The 24,262-nt window shown below is 41.5% G+C and overlaps 1 protein-coding gene across 11 annotated transcripts in view; it reads left to right on the top strand.

Moving 5' to 3' along the window:
• The window catches only part of CACNA1C (calcium voltage-gated channel subunit alpha1 C), a 489,480-nt gene that overhangs the window by 339,612 nt on the left and 125,606 nt on the right, over positions 1-24,262 (top strand). For all 11 annotated transcript variants that reach the window (XM_063318467.1, XM_063318446.1, XM_063318434.1 and 8 more), the window contains exon 9: positions 3,562-3,734. In XM_063318467.1, the coding sequence (XP_063174537.1) occupies positions 3,562-3,734 (173 nt within the window). The remainder of the gene's footprint in view (positions 1-3,561; positions 3,735-24,262) is intronic.

Raw genomic sequence — 24,262 nt, 5'->3', positions numbered from 1 at the left:
CCTAGCAGTGATCCAAATCCCAGGATGCAGGCCAAGCAAGCAGTAGCCTAGGACAAATGGAAGGCAGGAGAGCAGCTGTTTCTTCTGCTTTGAGAGGATCCTGGAAAAACCAATTTTCTGCTTTTGATGCTCTTACTGCCAAAGAAGAGGTCAGAGTAAATGGGAGGCTGGCTATGGTTGTATCTCCTCCTGGAGCATGTTTTATGACCTTTCAGGACTTTTTCCTAGTCTTCTGTCCCCTCTTCCAACCCTTTCTGTTCCTTGGTGTACTTGACAGGGTGGATGAGGTTTGAAGCCTTGTGCTGCGCTTTTAGTAGTAAGCAAGTTTTGAACTGCTAGAATTCTGCTGGTTTGCTCACTTTCCATCACTCCTCTCAGTGTGAGAAATCATATTGAGATCAGATATAGACAAAAATTACCTATATTCAGTCATCAGGGTGGGCACAAGAAATTTTCCTCTGGAACAGCACAGGATACAGAGCTGGGTGTTTATATTTATGATCTTGACCCACTCTAACCTCACATAGAGAAAACATCTCTCCAGAATACTCTGCTTTTTGGTATTCCCATTGGCAGAGATACCTTATAATTTTTTCGGAGAAGCAAAAGAAGGTGTCGCAAACTGACTTCTGGTAAAAACAACCAGATTCACCAACCCTTAAACTGATGTTCTTTTATTCGCTGACAAGAGACAAGTTGCTTCGTAGTTCTGCAAGCCTTTGTCAACTTTATCCTGACGTGATATAGTAATCTTTTTTGAGAAAGCCACCCACAGACTCAAGATGGCACTTCCATTAGAAAGCTTGTTTGGTCCTTGGCCTCCCTGCTGAAACTGCAAACAATGACCATTCATTGCCAACTGTGATGGTGGCAGAGGTAATGTGTACACCTGCCTGCAATAGGAGCTAGACTGAGGTCACCAACTCATTTCACATGGGATGGTAAATGACCATCGGTAGTATTTCTTGATTGTGAACTACATTTGCCCTGAGTACAGATTGGCATTGCACATGGGAAGTGGTTTGAATTGCATTAGCAATTTCCTGAGACACCTGTTCTCAATGGTTTAATGTTAGTAGAGCATAGAAACTGAGATAATTTAAATAAGTTGTCTTCTTTGGAGAGTCATTTCAGACGTGGAATATCATACATTGTACAAAGGAAAGAGATATGCAACTGCAAATTGTTTAGACTAGACAACCACAGTATTTTCAATTGTGCCATTAAAAAGCTAGGTAACAAGTTCACTCCTATGTAGACAGGCAGTGTAAAGACATTATGCTAAAATCTCACATTGGTTTAGTCAGCTCTCCTCCCAGCCCAAGTCCCATTTGAGAGAGACAATAAGTGGGGACTGAAAAGACCAAGGTAGACACGCAGCTTAGATCTAACATAAATGATCCACTTCAGTGCACGGTAGGAATTTCACTTTCTGTAAGCTGGGCTGTTTCATAATGTTTTCCACTTTGGTTTCTAAAACGGCTCCTTGCAAGTTACATCCATGCAAGTATAAATAGCTCTTACTTGGAGTTGAGGGCTCAGTCCCTTTCACAATTGGACCCATTTGTTCAAGATTCTAAAATACCAGTTTAGGAGCCAACTATTGAAATATTGGGATTTGATTTTTCTAACAGGCTTAGTAATACATTAATAATACTGTGATTATTTTTTTTTTGAGAGTTAATTCATTAATTTGGATAAGCCATTATGTCTGACCTAGAGGAAAGACATTACCGAAGCAGAAAATATGACTGGTATTGGTTGGATTTTTAAAAAAATTCTTTGTACAGTTTTTATTATTGTTGGGGGCATTCTTTGTGAGAAAAAAATTATTTTTCATTCTTGCCATGCTTGCAATAGCTGTTTCTGCCTCATGGCTAAGTTTGGTTCCAGGGTTGACTGTGATCTACCTTCAGGCCTGAGAAGCCAATGATTCTCTTCCTCATTTCCACTTTCATTATCACAGTCCCGTGGGATGGGCTGAACTCTCAACAATGTGACAGGGGTGAAGATCACACAAGCATCCTTTGTGACGTACTTTGGCTTGAAATGAAGGCACACTTTCATTCTGCCGCAGTGCTGGTTTTGGGCACAGGTCATAATATTGAAAGCCTGATCCAAAGCCTGTGGAGTCAGTGCAAATCTTTCAGTGGGTTTTGGACCAGACAGGAGAGAAGTACTTCGCCATCACTGTTAGAAACTCACCTCCGTATCAGTTGTTTGAGGGCACTTCATGTGGCACTCATTAACATTTTGGTAGGATTTTCATAATCCTAATATTATCTCACTAAAGTTAGTGGTAGTTTTCTTATTTGTTTTCGTAGGAGCAAACCTAAGAAAAAGATTAGGGTGGAGTTTGTTGGTTTTTTTTAAACCACTCAGTGCTGACAATCATCAGCAAGGGTATTGGGTAATACATTGGAGAGAATGACTTTACCTCTCATTTCTAGACACAGTGGGATATATTATCTGCTGTGTGTGCCTTGTGTAGTGATCTGCTTCAGCAGATATAAGACTTAATGCTTAAGTACTCTTGGTCTAGCACTTTTCACAATCATTAAGCTTACTTTTTAAAATACAAGCACTAAAACCTGGTTTAGAACCACAGGAGAGTGTCTAAATGGATGTACGTCAGCATTTCTAGAAAAAGAAATGCAGTATAGGTGTCTCTGAAAGAGAGGGAGAAACAGCACCACAGCCAAAAAAGAAGGCAAAGCAAGCACCCAGGCTCATAACTAAGATACACAAAATTCTTGTTCCTACGACTTCTGTTTTAAGCCTACATTCCCCATAGTGGTCTTTTGTAAAACTATCTTATCTCTACCCTAGTTCACTTTCTGTCAGAATCTATTAGTTTTATCTACCCATAATCTATCATGTTTGCCTACCCAACTTGAGATTTGAAAAATATGTTTCATGTCAGATAACAGCCCGAATACTGAAATTCTGCAATAAAACATAGAGGTCTGAGTTTTCAAATATATTGTCCAGTAGTGTGGGTGAAATTGTCCATAACTAAGAGTGTACAGAATTGTGAGTACCATTAATTACACTTAACAATTAGCCCAATTTAGTCGTGATCACACATATAATCTTAAGGACGGATTGAAACCTGGCTAAAAATTAGAGCCACCATCTCACTCTCCAGATGTCAGATTATTGTCAAACAGTTCATCATTGAATTAAATTAAACATTATTCATGTAGATATTTATGCATAACTGTTGGAGAATATCAAGCTGTAAAGAATATTAGAAAGTGTATGGTATTGTACATAAATGTTACATATGTGTTTTATTTGAATTTTCAAACAAATGTTGAGAATGAAAGGATTAAAAAAAGATATTGATCTTTTCATAAGCATTGATAAAACTGTGGACACTCCAGCTGTTTTACATGTGTATCTAGCAAGGATACTCCATTCATGTGTCTTGAAAGAATAGAGAAAGCTGGGTGTGCTATACAGGATGTGGAGACTTTCAAGTGGAAATCAATCTAACCCATTGTTTTTCAATCTCTCCTTCCCTTCGCCCATGCCCTGTCCCTCCCTCCCTCTTGCTAGGGAGTTTTCCAAAGAAAGAGAGAAGGCTAAGGCTCGGGGTGATTTCCAGAAGTTACGGGAAAAACAACAGCTAGAAGAGGATTTGAAGGGATACTTAGACTGGATAACTCAAGCAGAAGACATTGACCCAGAAAATGAAGATGAAGGCATGGATGAGGAGAAGCCTCGAAACAGTAAGCAATTGTCTTCTGTCTCTCCCTCTCTCTCTGTGTGCTTTTAGCAGGGGAGCCCATGCCTACCTGCTGTAGTGCCGAGATGGCTTATAAGGAAGAACAAGTTCTTCCTGAGACTTTCACTCTGCTTATGCATGATTCCAGTTTAATTTCTGTAGGAAACTCCTCCTGTAGGAGGGAGAAATATATGTGCAATAATTGATATTGTTCTGCAGATCTTCAGTTTCTTGTCTGTGATAGTGACATAAGATCCTGATACTAAACGGAAACAAGATCAATACTTGCTGTTAGAAGTCCACTACTGGAATAAGCTTTAAGATATACATCTGTCTCCTATTCATTTATTTAATTGCAGTTCAGTGTTGCAGGCTGTTGACACATGGTTAATTACTTTGAAAGCAAAGGTTTCTAGGCAAAGCAGTGCTACAGTATGGGAGAAGGGCCAAATCAGCCCTGTTGTACATTAAGTGGGCCATCTGTAACTCCATTGAAATCGGTGGAATTGTGTTTGCTTTTTGCCAGGCTGGAATTAAGCTCTCAGACGCTTCTTGTTAGGGAATTATCTCTTACTCTTCTGTTCTGGAGTTGAGAAGTTGTTTGTGCAAAGTGAGAATTCACCGACTGTGTCTTTTTATTAGAAATCCCGAAGAAGGAAGGGCTTGAAGAAAGCAGCAATTCCCTACATTTCATTAGCTTCATTGAATCTTCTCCTTCCACCTCCTCTTTTGCCCATACAGGCTGTGTAACACTTCAGAAACACCAAGCAGATGTCATTGCAGGTCGTGCACTTGGGAAGTGTCAGAGCTGGAACCTTTACACAATTACACAGTTAATGGGCACTGGCTCTACTGGTAGCTTTCATTACTGAAATGTGCATTTTCCTAGTTTGGTTTTGGAAGAGAAGACATGAAGCATTTCCCTACAGATCTCCCTTCCTACCAAACAAGCAAACTCCATGAGATGATCCAATCAGAAATGTGTGTTCTGGTAATAGGAAGATTGGACATGGGAAGTTGTGCCTACAGAGTAAAGCATGATTTGTATCAGATGCTCGTGATCTTTTGGGGAATAAGCAGTACTCCCTGTGGCTGACAGAACATTTAAGTTCTTTTAGAAAAAAAAATAAATTGTGGGGTCATTAATATCAGGTCATACCCATGATACTTAGGTATCTGGACTTGAAGGAGTCACTGAGGAGACTTGCTCAGACTTTCCCCAAATCATGTTATTTATATTTTTATGTTGGTGCTTCATGGGGCATATAGATTGCTTTCACAATTTAATGTCAGTAATCACTCAGAAATTAATTTATTATTCATGGCCAAAATTTGCTGCTCTGTGGCATGAAATACATGGGAAGGTGGTGATCCAAATTAATTTATTTGTAGACAGAATTTCATATTAAAAAAAAAAAAAAAACTAAAAAATCCCAACAAACATTACTGCAATGGCCCCTGGTTGGTATACTTATATGACATCTGAATGCGAAGGCCAAGGACTGGGTTGACACAACTCCGTTGAAGTCACCGGGAGGCTTTTCCTTGACTTCAGTGGGAATTGGGTCATGTTTATTACATTTCTTCCCAGGGATCTGCCTGTTAAAGAAAAGTGTAACCATACTGGTAAGTTAGTGTGATGAGAACCTGCCTTCATTACTAGCAGATTTGAAGTTTTTCCTTTTTAATTAACACAAACATAATGATAAGAGAGTTGTGGAATATGTTAGATGTAAATTCATTGCATGTGCTGTGGGGTGGGGTCAATCCGGATTTGAGCTAACAAGCTCCTTTCATGGGTGACGATGTTAAGAATGGAAAGATAAGATATCTTCAGCTTGCTTTCAATTCTTCCTGTTCAGTTTAATAAGGTGAGTTTTTTAAGAAATAGTTTATAAAATTAGTCCTCTTACATCTGACAATTTCTCTACAGTTTCTCACAGTTTGCTGTTAATGACAGAATTACGTACTATTAGCAAACTAACGGGTTACCCATTTCTTTTCTGAACTATTAATGAATACAGTGTCTTCAATGCCACTGAATTCAAGTGCCAGGTCTAAGGGCAGTGACTGATGACTAGTCCCTAACACACAGCATATCATTCTCTGTGACATTGTGACTTTGGGTCACTTTGGCAGTTTTTGTTACATGACAGACCAGACTTGGGAACAGATGGCTGCAGTGCTTAGTGCTACACAGTGGAATTACGCCTCTGTTGAAAGAAATTGCTCAGGATGTGAAGGAAGGGTGTGGACTGATTTTGGCCATGTACTGGGAGCAATGGTCATGCTAACTGAAGTCTCTGCACAAGAGAATAGCGGAGAGCAAGAAAACAGGTCACTTCATGAAGTTTATTTGCCTGTTCTTCTGACATGTGTGTCCCATCTAGAGCTCTCTGTTGATCGCAGTATTCTTCTTAGCACCTATGGCCTGCATCTGTGAATGCCAAATTAATCCTTCTTCTACCTTTGGTGTATCATTCAGTGCTGTACCTTGGCCTTCTTTCAGCCACAGGCTTTTTTGACTGTGGAAGTAAAGGGTCTCTGTGCTGACATCCTCTGGTAAGGAAGCAAATAGCCTCTGGATACAGATGGGAAAGAGCAACGGCTCACCCACCCCACCACGAAGCCAATCAAAATAGCCACACAGCAGAATTGTGGAGCTTAGATTCTGGCCTTTTGTATTTCGTAAACCACATTCTTTTTTTTTTTTCCAGTAGGCTGTTGTATTTACTTTTGCACAGCTGCAGGTACCGTACTGGTTAAGCTCTATTGTATTTCTTGATGCTTCTGAATTTCAGTCTTTATTCACGTGAAAAGTGAGAACGTATTTTCAAATATCTTGCAGACATCCTCTCCTAAGATGTCATATGCACTTCATTGGTTGACATGCTTATCTGTCATATATGTCACATGGGAACAAACTGCTGGTATACTTACTGTATCTACTGATGTGATTCCACATCTTGCTTGTCCTACTGCCTACAAACATACCTTCTGCAGAACCATCTCAACCCACTCAGGTGCTGGAGACTAGTTTACTAACCAGGTCGCCAGCTCTGAGAAGGCCTATCTGCTCTCTTGAAGCTGAGTCACGTTGCAGCTGTACTGCTCTTGGGACTTGATAGATTTGCTAGAAAATGGGTTGAATGAGTACTGTGTACAAAATCAGAGAAGTAGAGACCCTTTCCTTAGTAGCTGCAGCTTAAGATAATAGCACAGGAAAGGCACCATGAGTAAATGACAGGGTGTTTTGTTTGGGTTTTTTTTCTTTTTGGTGTGTGTTATCTACTGTGTTGAATGTTTTGGCATTCATGCCAAAAGTCAATCACCAGTAGGGTTAAACTGAAGGAGAAAGATGGTATTAATTCTCTTACAAAGACCATCTACAAAATAAGCTCCAACTATAAGGGACAGATGGCACAGCCGTTCAGGCACAGTTGTAAATGCCCTCAGGAATCCCTTTGGCTTGATTGCCCCCAAGACATTTGAATGACACCTACTAGCTGTGCTCAACTTGCATTGCGGATGGGCCAATGTCTTCCTTGCCTTCTTGTGTTTAGCTTTTGCTGAAAGAGCTCAGATGTCTCATATGTGGCTTCAGCGTGCTTCTCTCTCAAGCGCTCTTCAAAGCTCACTGCCTTCTGTCTCTAGTACAACACCCTGAACTCCACAGAAGAGTGTTACTGACCCTTTCCAGAACACTTTGTTCAGTGATTAATTAATTAATAATGATGACTTTTAGGGTATAAGCCCTGAGCCTTTCAGATAGCAACTCGCTGAATTGCACAAGGCAGTTCAGACGTCCTAAAACTGTTGTTTTAGCTCAACAAATTTCAGGGGTGGCCTTTCCATGAATTATATTGTACCGATGCTCAGGAGATTTGGGCTTCTGCCTGAACTCTGACAGTAACTCACACCATTACTTTAAAGAATTTACATCAGGTTTTGCTTTTCAGTTTCCCCTTGGAGGTTGTTTGCAGGTTTCGGGCTTGTTTTTATAAAGAATATCAGAAGAGTTCAGAATTTTAATTAAAATATACTTATTAAACTAGAGTCTCAACTAATTTAAACTCTGAGATTCAGCAATTTACACCATCTGGGCTCTGACCCAGGTAGTCTACCTAAACTGAATGATTCCAAACACAGAGAACATATGTTTCCAGTCTCTTCTCTGTCCTTGGCTGCAGAGGCAGGTTTTGCTGTCATCTTACTCTCTACAGAGGGCTGCCTGCCTGTCAGCTTGGGAACTGCCTCCTGTAAAACAGGGAACACAAGGTGGAAGGGAAGAGAAATTCACTAACATCCCCATTTGCTTTCTCTGCCCATGCCAGTCCTTAGGGCATCATCAGCCATATTTTGTATATGCCACTGGTTTCCTGAAGCTGTCAAACCTTGTCCTAATTCTTATTGGGTGTTTATAACCCTTAATGAAATGATCAACATGTCCGAGGACTACAACAATGAGAGACTTACTGGAGGAAAGGGTGAGAAAAGAAGATAAATGCAGCCGGAGTCGAACAATCCGTGCAGCCTTTAGCTGATGCTCTCCATAGCAGAGGTCTTGGCACTCTTCTGAGGCATTTTATGACCTGTCTTCTCTCACATGCGTTGAGGGACTTTCACAGAGCAGGCTGAAGGATTCATTCTCTGTGTATTGTGAAGTGCATGTTTAAAGCAATTTTTCTTTGTTGTTTGCAAACATGATTTTGCTGTTATGGCAGATGTGAGGTAGGAAATGTGAAAAGGCTTCTGGGGGCTGTTTGTGTTGATGGTTTTCTTCTATGCTCTTTCACTGATGGGCCTTCCACACAGGAAGAAAACATTAATTTGACAGAGGAGAGAAACACATGTCATGGCACAAAACAGCTACTGAATTTCAAAATTACATGATAGCAAAGAGAACCGTCCCTCCTGTTGCCACAGTAACTGGGAATTTGCCCTTTTTTTACTTCCTGAGAGTGGTCTGGAATGCATCTGTGTTGCTGTGGGCAGGAGCAGGAAACCTCAATCCAACCCAGATTCTCCTCCTATTGAAATAAATTGGCAAAACTCCCATTGAATGCACTGGGGTCAGGAAAAAGCTGTGAATGGGCAGGGAGAAGTAATTTGATGTTTCTGACTGCTCAGATTTTGCCCTCCTTCTCTTTCCCTCTATTTCAGTCCAATCTGGTTCTGCTGTCTGCAATGTGTGACCACTTTAATGTCACCCACCAGAGTCCCTAAGAGTAACAGAGCCCATTGCTTGGCCTGGATCTGATAACAAAGGCATTCTGTGATTCAAGACAACTCATTCTTCTAGTTAAGTCGTATCCAAGGTAGTACTGTAAATTCAAGAGCTGATTTGCAAATAGTTTACCCTATAAAAATTTAAAGTCTAGTCATATTCCAGAGCCCTATTGTAATGGGACTGATGGCTGTAGATAATCAGGTTTTCATGTAGCATATCAGAAGAAGCAGTACAAATCCATGTGTTGCCTATCAAAAGCATATAGCAATACTTCTGACAGTATATTAAATAATGAAAGGTATGGGAGACCTATGCCTCAGTTAAAGTGGGAATAGGAAGTGCCGTACTGAAGACAAAAGGTACAGAAATACAGGCAGGTTCTAAAATATGTAAAACACTAAGCTGTTTAAAAAGAAAGAGTCTTGAATCTTCACCTTCAGAGGAATTATTGTAGTGCCTTGGTGACCATTGGAAATGTTTGTTAACATCTGAGTTCATTGCCTCCTTAGAGGCAATCAGCTGCAAGCTAACTTTTTGGTGGACCGCAGATTTTGCCTCACTCCTACAACCAGTGTTACTTGTGAACAGTACAAGTCACGACTAGGCAGCAGAGTGCATTTAATCACAGGCTTATGAGAGCCTTCCCTGGGAGAAAATGACTTTGAGACAAGGGGGAAGTTTTCAGCTGCAAAAGTGAAACTTTTAGAAGAAGCTGGGACCTCTTGGACCATTAGAACCTTTGGAAAATCTGAGTCTTTCATGAAAATACTTTGTGCTTCTGAACATCAGGCCACAAATGAGAACAGGAGTTTGACTCTACTACATAACAAGGATAAAAGCATGACCACCTTTCTCTAAAAGTTCAGGCTTTTCAGGATTTATCTGTCCAGTTCCTGTTGACTTGACTTCCTTTAGCAAAGTCAACTTTTATACCACAGGGAGACCCCATTGATTTCAGTGAGTTGATCTACCAAATACTTTCTATTGACTTTAATGAAAGTTGTCACTAAATCCTGTGCAACCCTTTGGAAAAGTTACGAGATTTGAAGCTGTTGGCTAGAGAGAGTTTTGTGTACAGATTTAATCAGGATGCCAAGATAAAAGAACAACAACTCGTTCAAATTTTACATCTAGTAATTTCATATGTCAGCTTGCTCTGTGGCCTCCAAATCATGTGCTTAGTGTACTGACAGAGAAGTAGCTTATTACTTTCAGCCTGAAAAAATAGCATGGTGCTGTGGGATAATGTCTAAGGCAGAAAGTCCATAACAGGATTTTCAAAGGCTTGGTTACAGGCTAAAATTTCAGGGTGGCCTAAAAAACTCTTGGTCCATTTTCTATGATGAAGTTTAATGGGAAAACGCACAGCTAGGGAATTAACATGGAAGATTCAGAGTGGAAAATTAGAGAGAGTCTATCTACAAGATGTCTGTTTTAAATTCAGTCTTGACCATCACTGCCTTAAAACTTGTGTGTTCTTACTCTATGAGCAAAAAGGTAGTGTACTGAGTTAATTTTTGTCTCTTGTTTAACGGAACACACTTGGAACACACTTGAAACACACTTGAACTTGTCTGTTGATAGCAAGTCAGTTCACCCTCGTTTATTCTAGTTTCATCTGCAGAATTTGTCCCAATCTATTTCACATACATATGGAGGGACATGGGCAACCACCCCTTGACAGGCACGTACAGCTTGATATGTTAGAGGATTTTTGCCTGTTGTCAAAAAGCAACTGAAAAAACACAGGGTGCTCACGTGGGATTCATGATCATCTAAGCAAAAGCTGTAAGAGGAACAGGCTGTAAAATGAAACCTTTATCAGGTTAGTTTGTCCAATAACAGTTGGTGATTTGAGAATGGTATTATACAACCTGATTGCATTTTGCTTTCCATGCGTAAATACAAGGAAATAAAAGCCAGTGTTGTAAAATGATTTATTATCTGTCAAAACCTCATCTAAAGGGGAAGAAAGCACAATGTCATCTGCTTTTATCATTGTTCACTGATGCGGAAAATAATAATCTGGTAACTAAGAAAAGATTAGCTGCAGTGCCATCAATTGTAGGCATTTCACGAGGGCACCTGATAGGTGTTTCACAAGGAGTTTAGTAGCTGTAATAGATTTATTCTCTTTCACCTGGAGACAGAGGGACAAAAGAAGTGCTTTTTGGTGTTCACTGCATCACCAGTTTCTTCTAGGGGAAAAAAACTCCATGTGCTCAGCTGCAGAAGTTCCAAAACATGGTTTGCTTGGACAGGAGTGACAGCAACTCCCAGCTGTGTGCTGTGCCCAATCCATGCTCTATAGAAAATAGCCCAGTGGCATTTTTCTACCTTGTCATCATCTTTTGAAGTAGCCCATATGCTGTTCTTAATATAAATACTACAGTTTGAGGACACTTACTAAAAGGCCTTTGTAAATGATAAGTCAGCTTTGGTTTTGTTTTATGGTTGTTCTCTTCTTCACACAGAAGCTCAGGTTGCAAATTGCTGCATGGGTTTGCGCTACAGATGTCAAACTTGAGTCTGTAATTAGCATGCTGCATAGAAAAAGCTTCTGGGACATTAGTTCTCACGTTGGGCTGAATCACTCCTGCAGTCCTTAGGCAAAAATCCTACTGAAGTTGCTGGGGATTTGCCTGGGTAAGGACTTGGGTCCCAATCTCTTTCATCTGAGGTCAGTAACAAAACATGCAAGTGTCAGCACTTGAAAACGTTGCCCAATGTGAGGTCTTGATGTGCCAGAGGCTTCTCTGTGCTCACATGTGACTTCAATTTTGTGTTAATTGTCATCCACCAAAGGGAGAGCATGAGATATTCAGGATCTGAAATCACTTATCAGACTGAATAGTCCAGATAGTACTATTTGCCCAGTGCATAAATCCATTGGCTAAAATGCAGGTGTATCTGGCACGAATTTGAACTGCTGTCATTACAAGCATTTTGCTTCCATAACTGTACTTAAGCAAATGTGGGATTGGACCCAGACAAAACTTTATATCCTAAAAAGAAAACCCAAAATATATCAGAAAAGAATGAGAAAGTATTTGTGAGGCTTCACAGTGACCCTGTAGGTAGGTGCAGTAACAGAGAACCTAGGGCAATGATACTCAGTGCTGTAGGTGAGAAAATATAAAGCTGCCATTTAAAAGTGTCATTTTCATTGTGTAACTTTCTGTGCGGGTGAAGTAACGAAAGATCATTTAGGGTGATTCTGCTTCCGCTTTTGCCCCACATTCCATCAATGTCAACAAAACTACGATGCCAACATTTTACTTATTCCTACTGGAATAAAACCAAAACTGAGAGCAGACTTCCCTCCTGCCTCTCTTCACATGTTGCTTGGGTTTTTTGTGAGTGAAAAAGCAAGGAAGCAGTAGGGCCTTATCCTTGATTGTTTTGTCTTTCTCCCCATTTCCAAGAGGAGAAAAGAGGAAATACATCCAGGGGAAAAAATTAGTTTTCTTAACAAAGTGAAATTAAAAAAAAGGGGTTTAAGTTATGCTTAGAAATGTGTTATATGCAACATTGACACTTTAAAATATGTATGCGTGTTACGATTTAGAGGGGGAGAAATGTTGTTCTGGGCTCTTTTGTCTAATTTGAAGAAAAAGGCACAGAAAGGTTAAATGATGTTCTCAAGGTCGCTCACCCTCTCAGGGCCAGTGGCAGAGTCTCTCACACCAGAATTTTGACCTTGGATTGTGTCATATAAGGCATTTACAGGTTTGATCAGGGTGGTTTTGAACTATTTTCCTTCTCTGGGAATTCACTGTAATCATCTTAATCGCTTTAATAGATACAATTTTCTTATTCTCCCGAAGGTAGGGATGGTTCACTCTGTGTAAGTTAATCAACAGGTTTGGGTTTTATTAGTAATATAACTTAACAACACAGCCTTTATCAAAAAGCACATTTAGGTTCATTGTTCTGTAGGTTTTACAACTTTGCAGTTTGTCTTTCTTTCTGGCTGAAAAGAACCTTTGATCATAAACCAAAAAGCAAGCAACCATTTGAAAACCTTCTTTCCTTCTCTGCTGATGGTTACTTCTGAGGCTAGGTAAATCCCATCTAACCAAACGTGATGTAGAAGCAGTTTAGCTCAAACCTATGTTTTATGTCAAAGCACAATATGGAGAAAACAACTTGTTTCCTTTGTTTGAAAGGAGAGCAAAAGAAGAAAGAGCCGCTGGTATTCAGGAAGCCTCAGGACAAGGTTATGGCCGATGTTACAATTTATAATTCTGCAGTAATTTGTTCCGTTATAGTATCAGAAGGCCTGATATTGTTTGGTGAAGCAGGAAAAGCGTGTCTAGAAAGTAGAGCAGAGTAACTTCAGTTTCAGGAAGATGAGCTGAATTCAGGCATGTGTCCGACTCCAGCAGCCGGCTTCTTGAGTGAGTGCTGGTGAATAGTGACAGCTCGGAGATGATTAACTGACCCTGAAAGTGTCACTGCAATAAGCAGTCTGCAATAAGCACTCTCTGTACCACTGCTGATGCTGTTGCATGGAAGAAGGAAGGGCAGCGTGGAGAGCAAACACCAAACTGCTAATTTCTGCCTGCAGGCTCAGATTTTCTTCTTACTGCCTTGCAAGCATCGAAAGCTACATAAATGAGATAAGCTTCCAGGATGCTGTAGTTCATATCCAGGAAAAAACTCTTCCTACAGGACCCTCTGTGACTGAAAAAGTTTTGTGGTGATCTACACACACTTTTGCTCTCTTGCAACTGAGGATCTGGCTTGTGTTCAACTTAGTGTTTTCGAACTTCTCCCTTCCCTGACTCTTGTAACCTGGAGCGCAAACATTACACTGTGAACTGCTAGAGCAGTGATATGTGACCAACTACAGCATATAGAGGCTGACATTAATGTTGATAAGGCATTAAGTTTATCTACTATAAGAGCTATTTCCCTAGCAAAGACTGTCTGGTGAGATAACACCTCTGTTTTGCCTGCTGGAAGAGAGACTTATGTTGATGTAGGAATCCTCCTATAGTACTAATATGTTACAGAGAAATAGATCTTTGAAGGTAAGGCTTTAGAGATAATACATTGTTTATATAGCTGGGGAAGACACCTTTGTGCAAATAAATTAAGCTCCATCTGCCCTGTTGGGAAGTACTTCTTGAAGTTGTCAAGATTTATCCACTGACACTGTGATTCTACTTCTCAAGAAAGGACATTAGAGGAACCAGTATGTGAAAACACTGCATTGCCATACCTTCTGACAAATTGAACCTGCTTTATTTCCCGGGGTTAGAGTGGTATAGAAGGCAGTCAGTAGCAGGATCTCCACAGAAAATTTTAGGAAGAAATGCTACAAACCCCCAAGCTGAGTATTTACACAGCAAGGCCATTTTTTCAGATGCCTAACGTGTGCTCTTAAATCTTTCTAAGCGCACTTATAAAGTGGTTTTAAAAGCTGTGGACTATTCAGCAGTTCCTGTTGAAATCAATGAGAATGACCCATGATCAGTGTTTGAAAATCAGTTATCACTGCGGATGTAGCCTTAAGAGTCTCTTCATTGAGAAGAAAGCATTGGAAAGCAGGACTGATAGCAGCTGAAACCCTGAGTATTTTTTACTGTGATATAAAGAACTGCTAGGAGAGAGGTTGTGGTGTTCAGTAATGGTAGCTGAGGGACATGGAGCATGTGTTTGGAGTTAGAAACAACTGTTGGGGGTAAGAATTAGTTGTACTACAGTGATGCCAGCCGAGATCAAAGCCACAGTGTGCCTGGCACTGTATATACTCAAATAAAAAGTATGCATATGTACTTCCTTTTCACAGAAAACCAAAGCTAGTATAGGTGGGATTCATCTGCCTAAACACACTCATCTAATGCCAATTTGGACAGTTTATGGTATTCAGGGCCTTAATTGTGGACCAACAGATAAAATATAGCATGTAGGGCTTGTAGTCTCATGGTGTGATAGTTGGAAGGGCATATCCCACATGGGATGTCAAAAATGCCATCCAGCGCCTCAGAAGAGGCAACTGAATGTGGTTAGTCCAAAGACGCGTTGTAAAAATTTAGTACAACGAGAATGTCCAATACAGATCTTGTAAGCTGAATGTCTTCAAAGTGTTCTTGGTAGATAGAAGAATGTCACAGGACCAACTGTAGCAGAGCTTGTTCTGATACAAGGTTTTTTTCCCCTTTGTCTAAGTGTGTATTCATCATGGCCTTTCTACCTATCTCTTTTTCTTCCCTTATGTATTTTATATTAGAACTTGAAGATTCACGTGCAGGAAGATAAATGCTAAGGTCCAGACTTGTATTCCTTGTTCCAGATCAAGAGCTCTGTGTAGGATGGGGTTGAACTGGGAAGCCTTTAAGAGACCAGGACAGGCTGAGGGAAGCAGGAGGTAGATTAGCAGAGCTCTCCTGGGGAAACGGTCACATCCTCCACCTTCTCTGCCCCTGACTGCAAGGGAGCTTGGGTAGTCCATTGCTTTCTTAAATGGATCCACAAGCAAGCATACCAGAAGGCAAAGATAATAGTAGTTTGTTTTAAATGCCAGTGGGGTTAGAAAGCTGACCCTGCTGTCAGAGCAGTGGAGCAGCGCGATGAGCTGCAGCTGACAGGAGGTCTGTGACGCTGGGATGTTCCTGTGGCAAAGCTCAGAGACAAGGAGTCTGGGCGACATTACACAGCTGAACTAGTATGTATATTACTGAATTGATAGCCAGCACTGGCGCAGCTGAGAAGAACTGACGGTTGTGAATGGCACCCAGCCCTTCTCAGCACTGTGGGAAGTCTGGGACGCTTGCAGCAGGACCCCAGTGTCGGCACAGCTCTGATGGAGCAGCAGTCACACTCCTGCTCTGTGACTGCTCACTTCTGCTTATTGGGTTAGAAACTTCCCATCCAGTCCAGTACAGTCTGCTAATAGGATAAAAATCTCCACTTGTATTTGCTCCTGAGAAGAAAAGCAGGTCTCTCCATCCTGGTTATCTCATAAACAACATCAAGCCTGGAGAGGTGGCAGGGGAAGGAGAATGTTTCCAACTGGGGAACTGAGCTGAAAATAGCTGTGGCACTGAGTCTGCCTGCTGATTACAGCAGCTCGTCAGTTAGCAGGATTGTAGAGATAAGTCAACAGATTAGAGAATTGGCCTTTCAGAACTTGAGGCCTAATTTCAAATTGAGCTTTAGGACCCATGGGTTTTTGTAGTGCTGCTCACATCCTCATTTCCATTTACAAAGTTCACAAACCACAGCGTGATGCATCTCACTTCTCCTTGTCCGCTTGAGGAGGGGCTGCAGTCAGACGTGTCCCTCGAAGTCCAAACTACAGAGGTCCTGTAGCGGACCCAAGGATAGGTCACGGGGGTCACTGAAGATCGGGATGAGGATGTTACCAACTGCATTAAAATCCGTAGGCTGGAGTGGCAGAAGGGTTAAACATCAGAACAAGGATGCGGTGGCAGAGCTGCGTGGATCCTCACAGATGTGCAGATCAAAATGTAAGTGTATTATCTAGCTGTTGGAAGAACCACGAGCAGAATAACAGGGCTATGCCAGGTCACGAATGACTTGCTTTAACACAGCTGTGTGAGGGAAGCTTGCATAACACCTGCCCACACTAAGCTTAGCTCAAGCTGTTGTTATCAGTCCCTCACTCTCCTGCATGCTAGAAGTATTTGCAAATTAGGAATCTGTTATTTTAAGGCCACTATAAAATGCCTGTTTCTTTGGTTCAGAGTAATTGACCTATTCTCAATGCCCTACTCAAGAGGTGTAAAAGCTTTAATTACAGGTTTGACAAGCTGACTTTAAGGGCAAAACTCTTTAACTTCAATTCTTTGCTTTTCTCCTGGCTGCACAGTAACGCACAGCCTGCCCAGCTAGCATGTCTCATGCTTCTGACTCATGTGATATTGTGATAATAGTGTCTAGTATCAGACTAGTCATTATGTTAGCAAAAGTGTCTGAAAGAACACCACATGCAGGAGCAGCGCACAAAATCACAAGCATTTTATTTACTAGGCACAGAAGAAAAGTAACAGACGAGGGTTTCAAAACAGAATTTTATGCACATTTCAGAATAGGAGAGGTGATTTCCATTTTAGATCATGAAGCTGAATAAAATCAGTTCAGTGTGATCCATGAATGCAACTACAGGGGTCCATCACTTTCACACAGCCCTGGCTCCAGAGTGACCTAGATCTGATGTGTGTGTGGCTGTACCTGTCAGTCAGTGAACTGAATTGCTTGATGATTGTTTACCATCAAGGAAGGCATCATCCAGAAGCCGCCTCATACATCCCACGTGAATTCTGCTATTAGAAAATGTCTGCACTTGCAGAATTAATCTCTATCAGGCACTGCCCGTGCAACGGGACTGCTCAGATAGACAGGGCCTTGCTGCTCTCTTTTCTTGGTGATATTAATTCTTAAATATTTTAGGCAAGTCACTCCTAAGTTAAGTCTTTCCAGATGCAGGAAGCATACACTACTCTTCCAGCTTGCAGACTGGTATTTCAGCCGAAACTGTTGAGTCACTTTTTCTTTCCCACAGTCCCTTCACCTGTGGCCCATCCTCTGCCCAGTTGCCCTGCCTGTCCTTTGAAACAATACAAACCAATTTCTCCCCTGCATTCACTTTTCCTTTTTTTTTGTGACATTCAGCCAACAAAGACCAGATTCCAGGAGAATAGTTTCGTCCTTCTATACCAGACGTAGTCCTCAGAGAGACCTAACTTCTTCTCGTTGGCACAATTCCTGCTCAAGTTCCCTGGCTGTGGGGTTGCTCGAGCTCCCTCCGGGAAGGATTTCCATTGCGAATTACCAGGGCATGACTCCCCACCCACCGCACCGTCCAAACAGCCCCTGCTGTCCTGACACATCCTGTTATGTGCTCTAGCTCACAAACTGTAGGCTACTCACTGAGTTTTCAGGTGTCACCCACCTTGAAATGGCTTGTGACAGGCAGGAATGTCATAAAACAGCTGGAGCTGCATCTCAGTCGCTTTGAAGCTTAGCAATCTAGGTGGCAGTCAGCACTCCCTGGAGAGTTTGTGATGACCTAAGCAGATCAAGTTGGAACTAGCTTCTGTAAATTTCTTTGCTTCTCCTGGACTCTGCAGGGAAGACAGATTCACAGGGCTGTGAACTGAAAGAACAAAGATGCTTTTGCTGAAGTAGGGATCCTCATCAAAGTCACTGATTCACCACCCAGGTGTATGGATGGGCAGATGCAGAAGTTCCCCCGTGCACAGGAATTTCAGGAAACACATGGCCTGCTTTAAAACCACATTTGTGCTTGAAACTTATGTGCTGCTTGTTTTCATTAATAACAATGCTAGTGAGTGAAATATGAATAGCGTCATGATTATTAGAGGGACAAAAAGCAATCAAAGCAGGAGGGATTTTTTCTTTTAGTTGTTGATTATACTGTCTTGAGGGCACTTTCTTTGTGGTTAGTTATTTTGTCCGCGATCAATGTTTGTATCACTTCCCAACACATTATCTACAGTGTTTGCAGCTCTCATGCCCTCATTTCTAAGGCGCCTGCCAGACCAGCCTGCAATAACAGAATCCTTCTGGTTTTCAAGTGAGATGCTCCTGCTTGTTGTGCCTATATATCATTTTGTGGGGTAGATTCAGAAACCTTTGATGGCACTGCTGCTTGTCCAAACTTCCTCAACTAAAAATCATAAAGAATGAGAGAGAAATTTGGAAAAGCCATTCAGAATGTTCTGTTGTGATTTGTTCACCATCATAAAATACTGTTGAAAGAGTCATAGATCCTCAATTGTTTCATTTTTCCTTTTTTTTCCTTTTTTTTTTTTTTTTTAATTATTGCTTCAGAATTCAGTGGGGAACCAGAGGGGTTGCTAAAAAGTCTTTGACCGACACCAGAAACTTACACTATAAACCATGTCCTGGCAAGTAAATGCCTTGCACTTTGGCGCATTGGTTGTTGCTCCTAGCGAGGCAAACAATACAAGTCATTTATCAGACGAGAAAACGAGTTTAGGATGTCATAGGAAGATCCAGATTCAGGAGAGAGACATCTTTCAAGATCTATTCTGGTAGCAGCTCTGTCACCCTGCGACCCAACCCATCTGTCCTTCTTCAGCCATAGGGATTAAGAGAGTTACTTCCATTGCACTTGCAGGCAGACACTCTGCAGTGAATGGACTCCTATCACAGACTTAGATGTTTGCTCAGCAGTACGACCAGTTACCCAGGGAGATTGCTGGCTTCACCCTTTTTAGCAGAGAGTCAGGCTCCTTCCTGTACAGTCTGCTTTTGGGTGAGTCCGACATCCTGTGTTTACAAGACATTTGAGATACCACAGGTTGTGCAAAGAATACCTTTGCCCTTCAGGCAGGGAAGTGCGAAGAGGATTTTAAGTTCTTCCTTTCAAATACAGAACAGAGCATGTGTGAGGATTGCAAAGGCCATCTCTTGGCAGGGCCACGAGTTTGGCTGTGCCTGTTACGTGGTCCTCTGTGCAAGGAGCATTCTGCGCACCAGCTGAAATGAACAAATATTTGTGGAATGCTGGGTATTATTTGTCAATATTGCTATAAAAAGAAAAATAACAGCTGTTTAAAGTAGCTGTGGAGTTCATTACACTAAAGGAAGTCCTAGGAAGATTCATTAGTGGCAAGGTAATGCATTCATAGGTGCGCAGTAGCCTGCATGTGGTAATGACAGATCTGTTAATCACACGCCTGCACAATTGATGCATATCGCTATCTCTCCTACTCCTCTTTGTGTGTGGCCTAAATTCCCTTAGCCCGAGGCCATGTCCCCTCAACATCATGGGATGCGTATGTGCCTAGGGTGACACTCCAGAAGGGGAGGAGGACATCTTTTTATATAAAAAATAAACATTGCCATTTATATTGTAAATTATATACTTTATCTATGAATGAAATGTTTGCCCATACAATACTCCATCTCAGTGTTGGCAGCGTTCCTACTTTGTACTACTCCATTCAGTGAACTGCACTACGCTGCATCAGTCGTCTCTGATGCAGTCCGACGCCCAGCCTGGTTTTGCTGTAATGACAAGTCTTGTCACTACACACTAGCTGCAACATCTTTGCTGCTGGTTCACTGGTGTAAAGATCTTTTTACCAAAAGCCTTTTTCTGTTTGACTGAAGTGGATACAACTGGTAATCACTTTAGGGCTCTTTATTTCTATCCTAGATTCTGTGGTTGACCTTGAGTGAAAGTGTGAATCAACCTCTCTCCTTGCAATTGCAGTCATTTGTACATAACCCCAAATTAGGTTATGCAAAATGTATATATTACATATATGTAATGCAATATTGTGTGTATAATATTCTCCATATGAGCAGTGGCCTCTGAGCCTTTGGTAAGCATTTTCCAAGTATTTTCACATTTTTTCTGGATTTTTTTTTTACTGTGCTAGATATATCAATGCATTCTGTCTAACTTTGGGAGTATATAACCACTGACATCCTACATATAGCTCAAGTTTGGTTTCTAATTCTCCTGTAAAAGCTTTCCTATTGCAGAACTCCTTTTCAAAATAGAAAACCCAAAAGAATTCCCCAGTCATATCTGGTATATTTTCCTATCAAAATCAGGAGATCTGGAGAAAACTAATCACTTATCTCTGCTGTTTACTTTCTGGATGCTGCTTGCATTTAAGAACATACTCATGGATTGTTTCCAAGACACTGTATACATGTAGCAGAATGAAAGCTGTATCTTATTTACATGAATAAGATGAATGAGTGCAGCATTTCCAAAACAGGCAATAAGAAGAGGAAAGCTAGGCAATATTCACGTATTAATTAAAATGAGAGCTCTCCACCAAAAAAATATGAGTTGATTGATATTCTGACAGCTGCCCATAGACTCATTCATGAAATGATGGGCACGAGAGGCACCACGGGAAAGCAGGGTGTTTACTGGAGACAAAGTCATTCACTTGATGCACATTCTGTTAAAGGAAGCAGCCTGGATATTGCAATTTATTCTTGTTGTGCTTGATGGAAAAAAGAAATCTTAAATCCCAGCTGGAGAATTCACAGGACTTCTTTTCTCTTTACATTTGCTTTATAGTTCTGCAGTGTCCCGCTTGGGAGACATTAGCATCAGTAATAACTATAGTACTTAGCACTTATTGTAATGTGTTTCATCTGCAGACCTCAGAGAGATTTGCAAGGTGAATGCAGAATTATAATCCCCTTTTTAGAGAACCTGAACAGCTAGGTAGAAAGGCTTGGTCATATGGCCAAGGTGACACAAGAAGGTGAAATGGTGGTGGAGTGGTGTCAGGTCCTTCTGACCTCAAATTGCCAGCATGGGCAAAAGGGGTGATTTAGACCCATATTTTGCAAAGTAATTCAATGCCAATGGAAATTGGAGTGTTGGAGAAATTGGAGTCTATGCTAAGTGAGTATATTAGAAAACACAATCAAGTGTACTGTTGCTTTTCTTATTCTGAAGACCCACTATGGGCCTTTTTCAATATGAATGGACATAGTGTTGGATAATCACACTGTTTGAAGTCAGGTACCTAAACCAAGGGCATAAGGTAAATGCCCAGCCTGTCTGTACAGTTGAGGGATACATCAGTACGGCATTCAGAAAACCTGTATTAAGAATCTGTCTTCCTCTGTAGCCTAATTCAAACAGCTAAATCAGAGATGTGAAGTCAGGCAATGTGAATAGCCGCTGACATATCCAATGTCTAAAACTAATGCCTGGATCTGCAAAATCGTGTAGTAATGGGTGCCATTACTATCTATGAAAAATTTATGCTTTGTCTATGTTTGTGGAACTGGGTACCTGTTGCTTAGGCATGATCTTCTCTAGGTCTTAAATTGTCGCAGTATTAAAGTGAGATTCAGGAACAAGTGTAGCAACATTACATAGTCCATGGAGATAAATCTGAATATTAGAATTACTTCCACTGCCGAGATGACAAACGTCATAAATGCAAGATTCAACAATGGCAATGATATTTCTGAACTGGGAGCCAATATCATTCTCCAAGCGTGTAAAGGAAAAATTTTCTCAGGGCTACGCAGAAGGGTATTTGCTTGTGCCAGCTTTCTGTTTCGGTGGTTGGCTGTCTTTTGGCAACCTGCCGTCTAATAATTCATTGCATGTCCATGGGGTGTTTCAATGGAGGAGGGACATACGTTAGTGCAAGAGCAGAGCTGGTATCCATGCATGATGCCAATGACATGGAACAGAGGCTCTCAAAGGGTCTCACGCATCTGTCTGTCTAGCCGCTCACAGAATGCAGACTCTGTCCTTATGTCTGTTTGCTGGGTCTCAGAGGTATAATTAACATAACATGAAGAATTTCTCAGATTTATTTTTAAGGAAGCTGCTACACAGCCTTTGTTGTTGCCTCAGTTGCTGCAGGAACGCTATGTAAGTAATGCGAAATTGGAGTTTAGGTAGTCCAGGAGCAAAAGTCTGTATTCAGAGATGAGCCACACTGTGGCAAGATATAAGAAATGCAAAGGCTTCAGAAGGAACTGTAGAGATAGTATAAAACCTACTGGTTCTTATAAGATACTTGCATGCTTTTAAAAAGTTAATTCACGTCCCTTTAAAAAAAATTGCTACCTAGAGAACATATAACTAATGGGACATTTCATCAACCAGAGGGAATTACAGATGTGATGATAAATCCAAAAAAAGAGATTGCCATGTAAGCAAAGCCACCATGATTTGCCCCAGGAAAAGGTACACGGGAGCAGGTTGCCCAGAGGAGTTGTGGATGCCCCATCATTGGAAATGTTCAAGGCCAGGTTGGACAGGGCTTTGAGCAACCTGATGTAGTGACAGATGTCTCTGCCCATGGCAGGGGAGGTGGACTAGATGATCTTTATAGGTCACTTCCAAGCCAAACCGTTTTATAATTCTGTGAAGTATGTAACGTCTTCTATGGGACCTGTCCCTGCGCTGTTAGTGGTTCACTGTACTGGTCTGGTTGAAGCGAGCCACTCACTCTGTGTACTCATTGCCCTGTTAGCTGCATTGCTGCTCCTGGTGTAGTCCAGCAAAGGCAAACTGCCTGATGGAAATGCCTTCTCACCCCTTTAGCAGCCTGCTATCACTTAGGATGGAGGGATGAGGGGACAGAGTTGTTCTCTGCTGTCAAGAAGTCACCTATATGCAACACAGGTATTTGGTTGCTTGACCTAGTAGCTTAGGGTGTTAGGTGGGCAGTTGAATAGTATGCACAGGCATCAATCACTGCCATGCCTATGCTGCAATTTGGACACTGAAGCGCCTTCAATGCAAAGTATGTGGTAGATTGAAGATTTAACAGCCTGCTTGAAGGCTGGGAAGTGCGGAGGTGGGGGGCCTACAGAGAAACAATGTGCCCTCTACGCCTTGCAGAACCAATTCCCTGGGGATCTATGATTTGGTTACAAGCAGTGGATTTCTTGAAGTTGACAGAGAAACACTCCTGTAAGAGGGACTAAGTCACTGAACACACATGGCGCAGAAGGCGAGGCACCAAGATTTCCACTGCTAAGTCACTCTGTGCCCAGGCGGGAGGAAATCTGCATTTGCCTCTTTCTAGCTTTTGTCTCAGCTCCCAAAATTACAAGGAGGAAGTGGCCAGTGAGATGGCATAGTCTGTATACCATGGTCCTAAACTTAACTCTGGTCTGGAGTAGAGCCCACCATTTAAAAAAAAACATCTCTTCCTAATTAAAACATTCCTGTGGTGGATTTACCACCAGCATTCTTGGTACATGGTTCCAGTAATTAATTACCCAGACTGCAAAAAAATGCCTGCCTTGTTTCTAGACTGGAGCTGGGCTGTGGGCACAAGGTCTGTGTCTCTGAGAACTGAGTCAGATAAGAAAGCCATCTGGGCAGTATTTGATTTACTTCGTCTCACATTCAGCCTCACTTTATAGACACCTTTCCTGCAGCATGTTCTATTTTCAGAATTTTTTAGCTGGCCTGAATGAACCTTACAACATCTGCACACATGATTATCCCCTGATACTGAAGGTGATGTGAGGTGCCAGGTAAAATAAGTGACTGCCCCGCTAAGAGCGTACCACATTGGGGAATACAGTCCTAATCTCCTGTCTGTCCTGGCCTTTAACTTCTAGGCCATCATTCCTCTTATGCTTGATGCCATCTTAATATTTTTTATTGTCCTTAACATTTTCCATCACTGCAGTGTAATGAATGCCTGTGAGCTGGTGCCAGCAAGCTAGCCTGAACCACAGGAGTCTCTTCAGCCCCTGTGCCGCCGCACCTGCATCCCTCACTTTAATTTGGCTTTCTGCAGCAGTAAGATTAGGGAAGTGTGAAG

Source organism: Chroicocephalus ridibundus, chromosome 1 (assembly GCF_963924245.1).
Source record: "Chroicocephalus ridibundus chromosome 1, bChrRid1.1, whole genome shotgun sequence".
Lineage (NCBI taxonomy): Eukaryota > Metazoa > Chordata > Aves > Charadriiformes > Laridae > Chroicocephalus > Chroicocephalus ridibundus.
The sequence above is the reverse complement of the archived record's forward strand: the minus strand, read 5'-3'. Positions and strand labels throughout refer to the sequence as shown.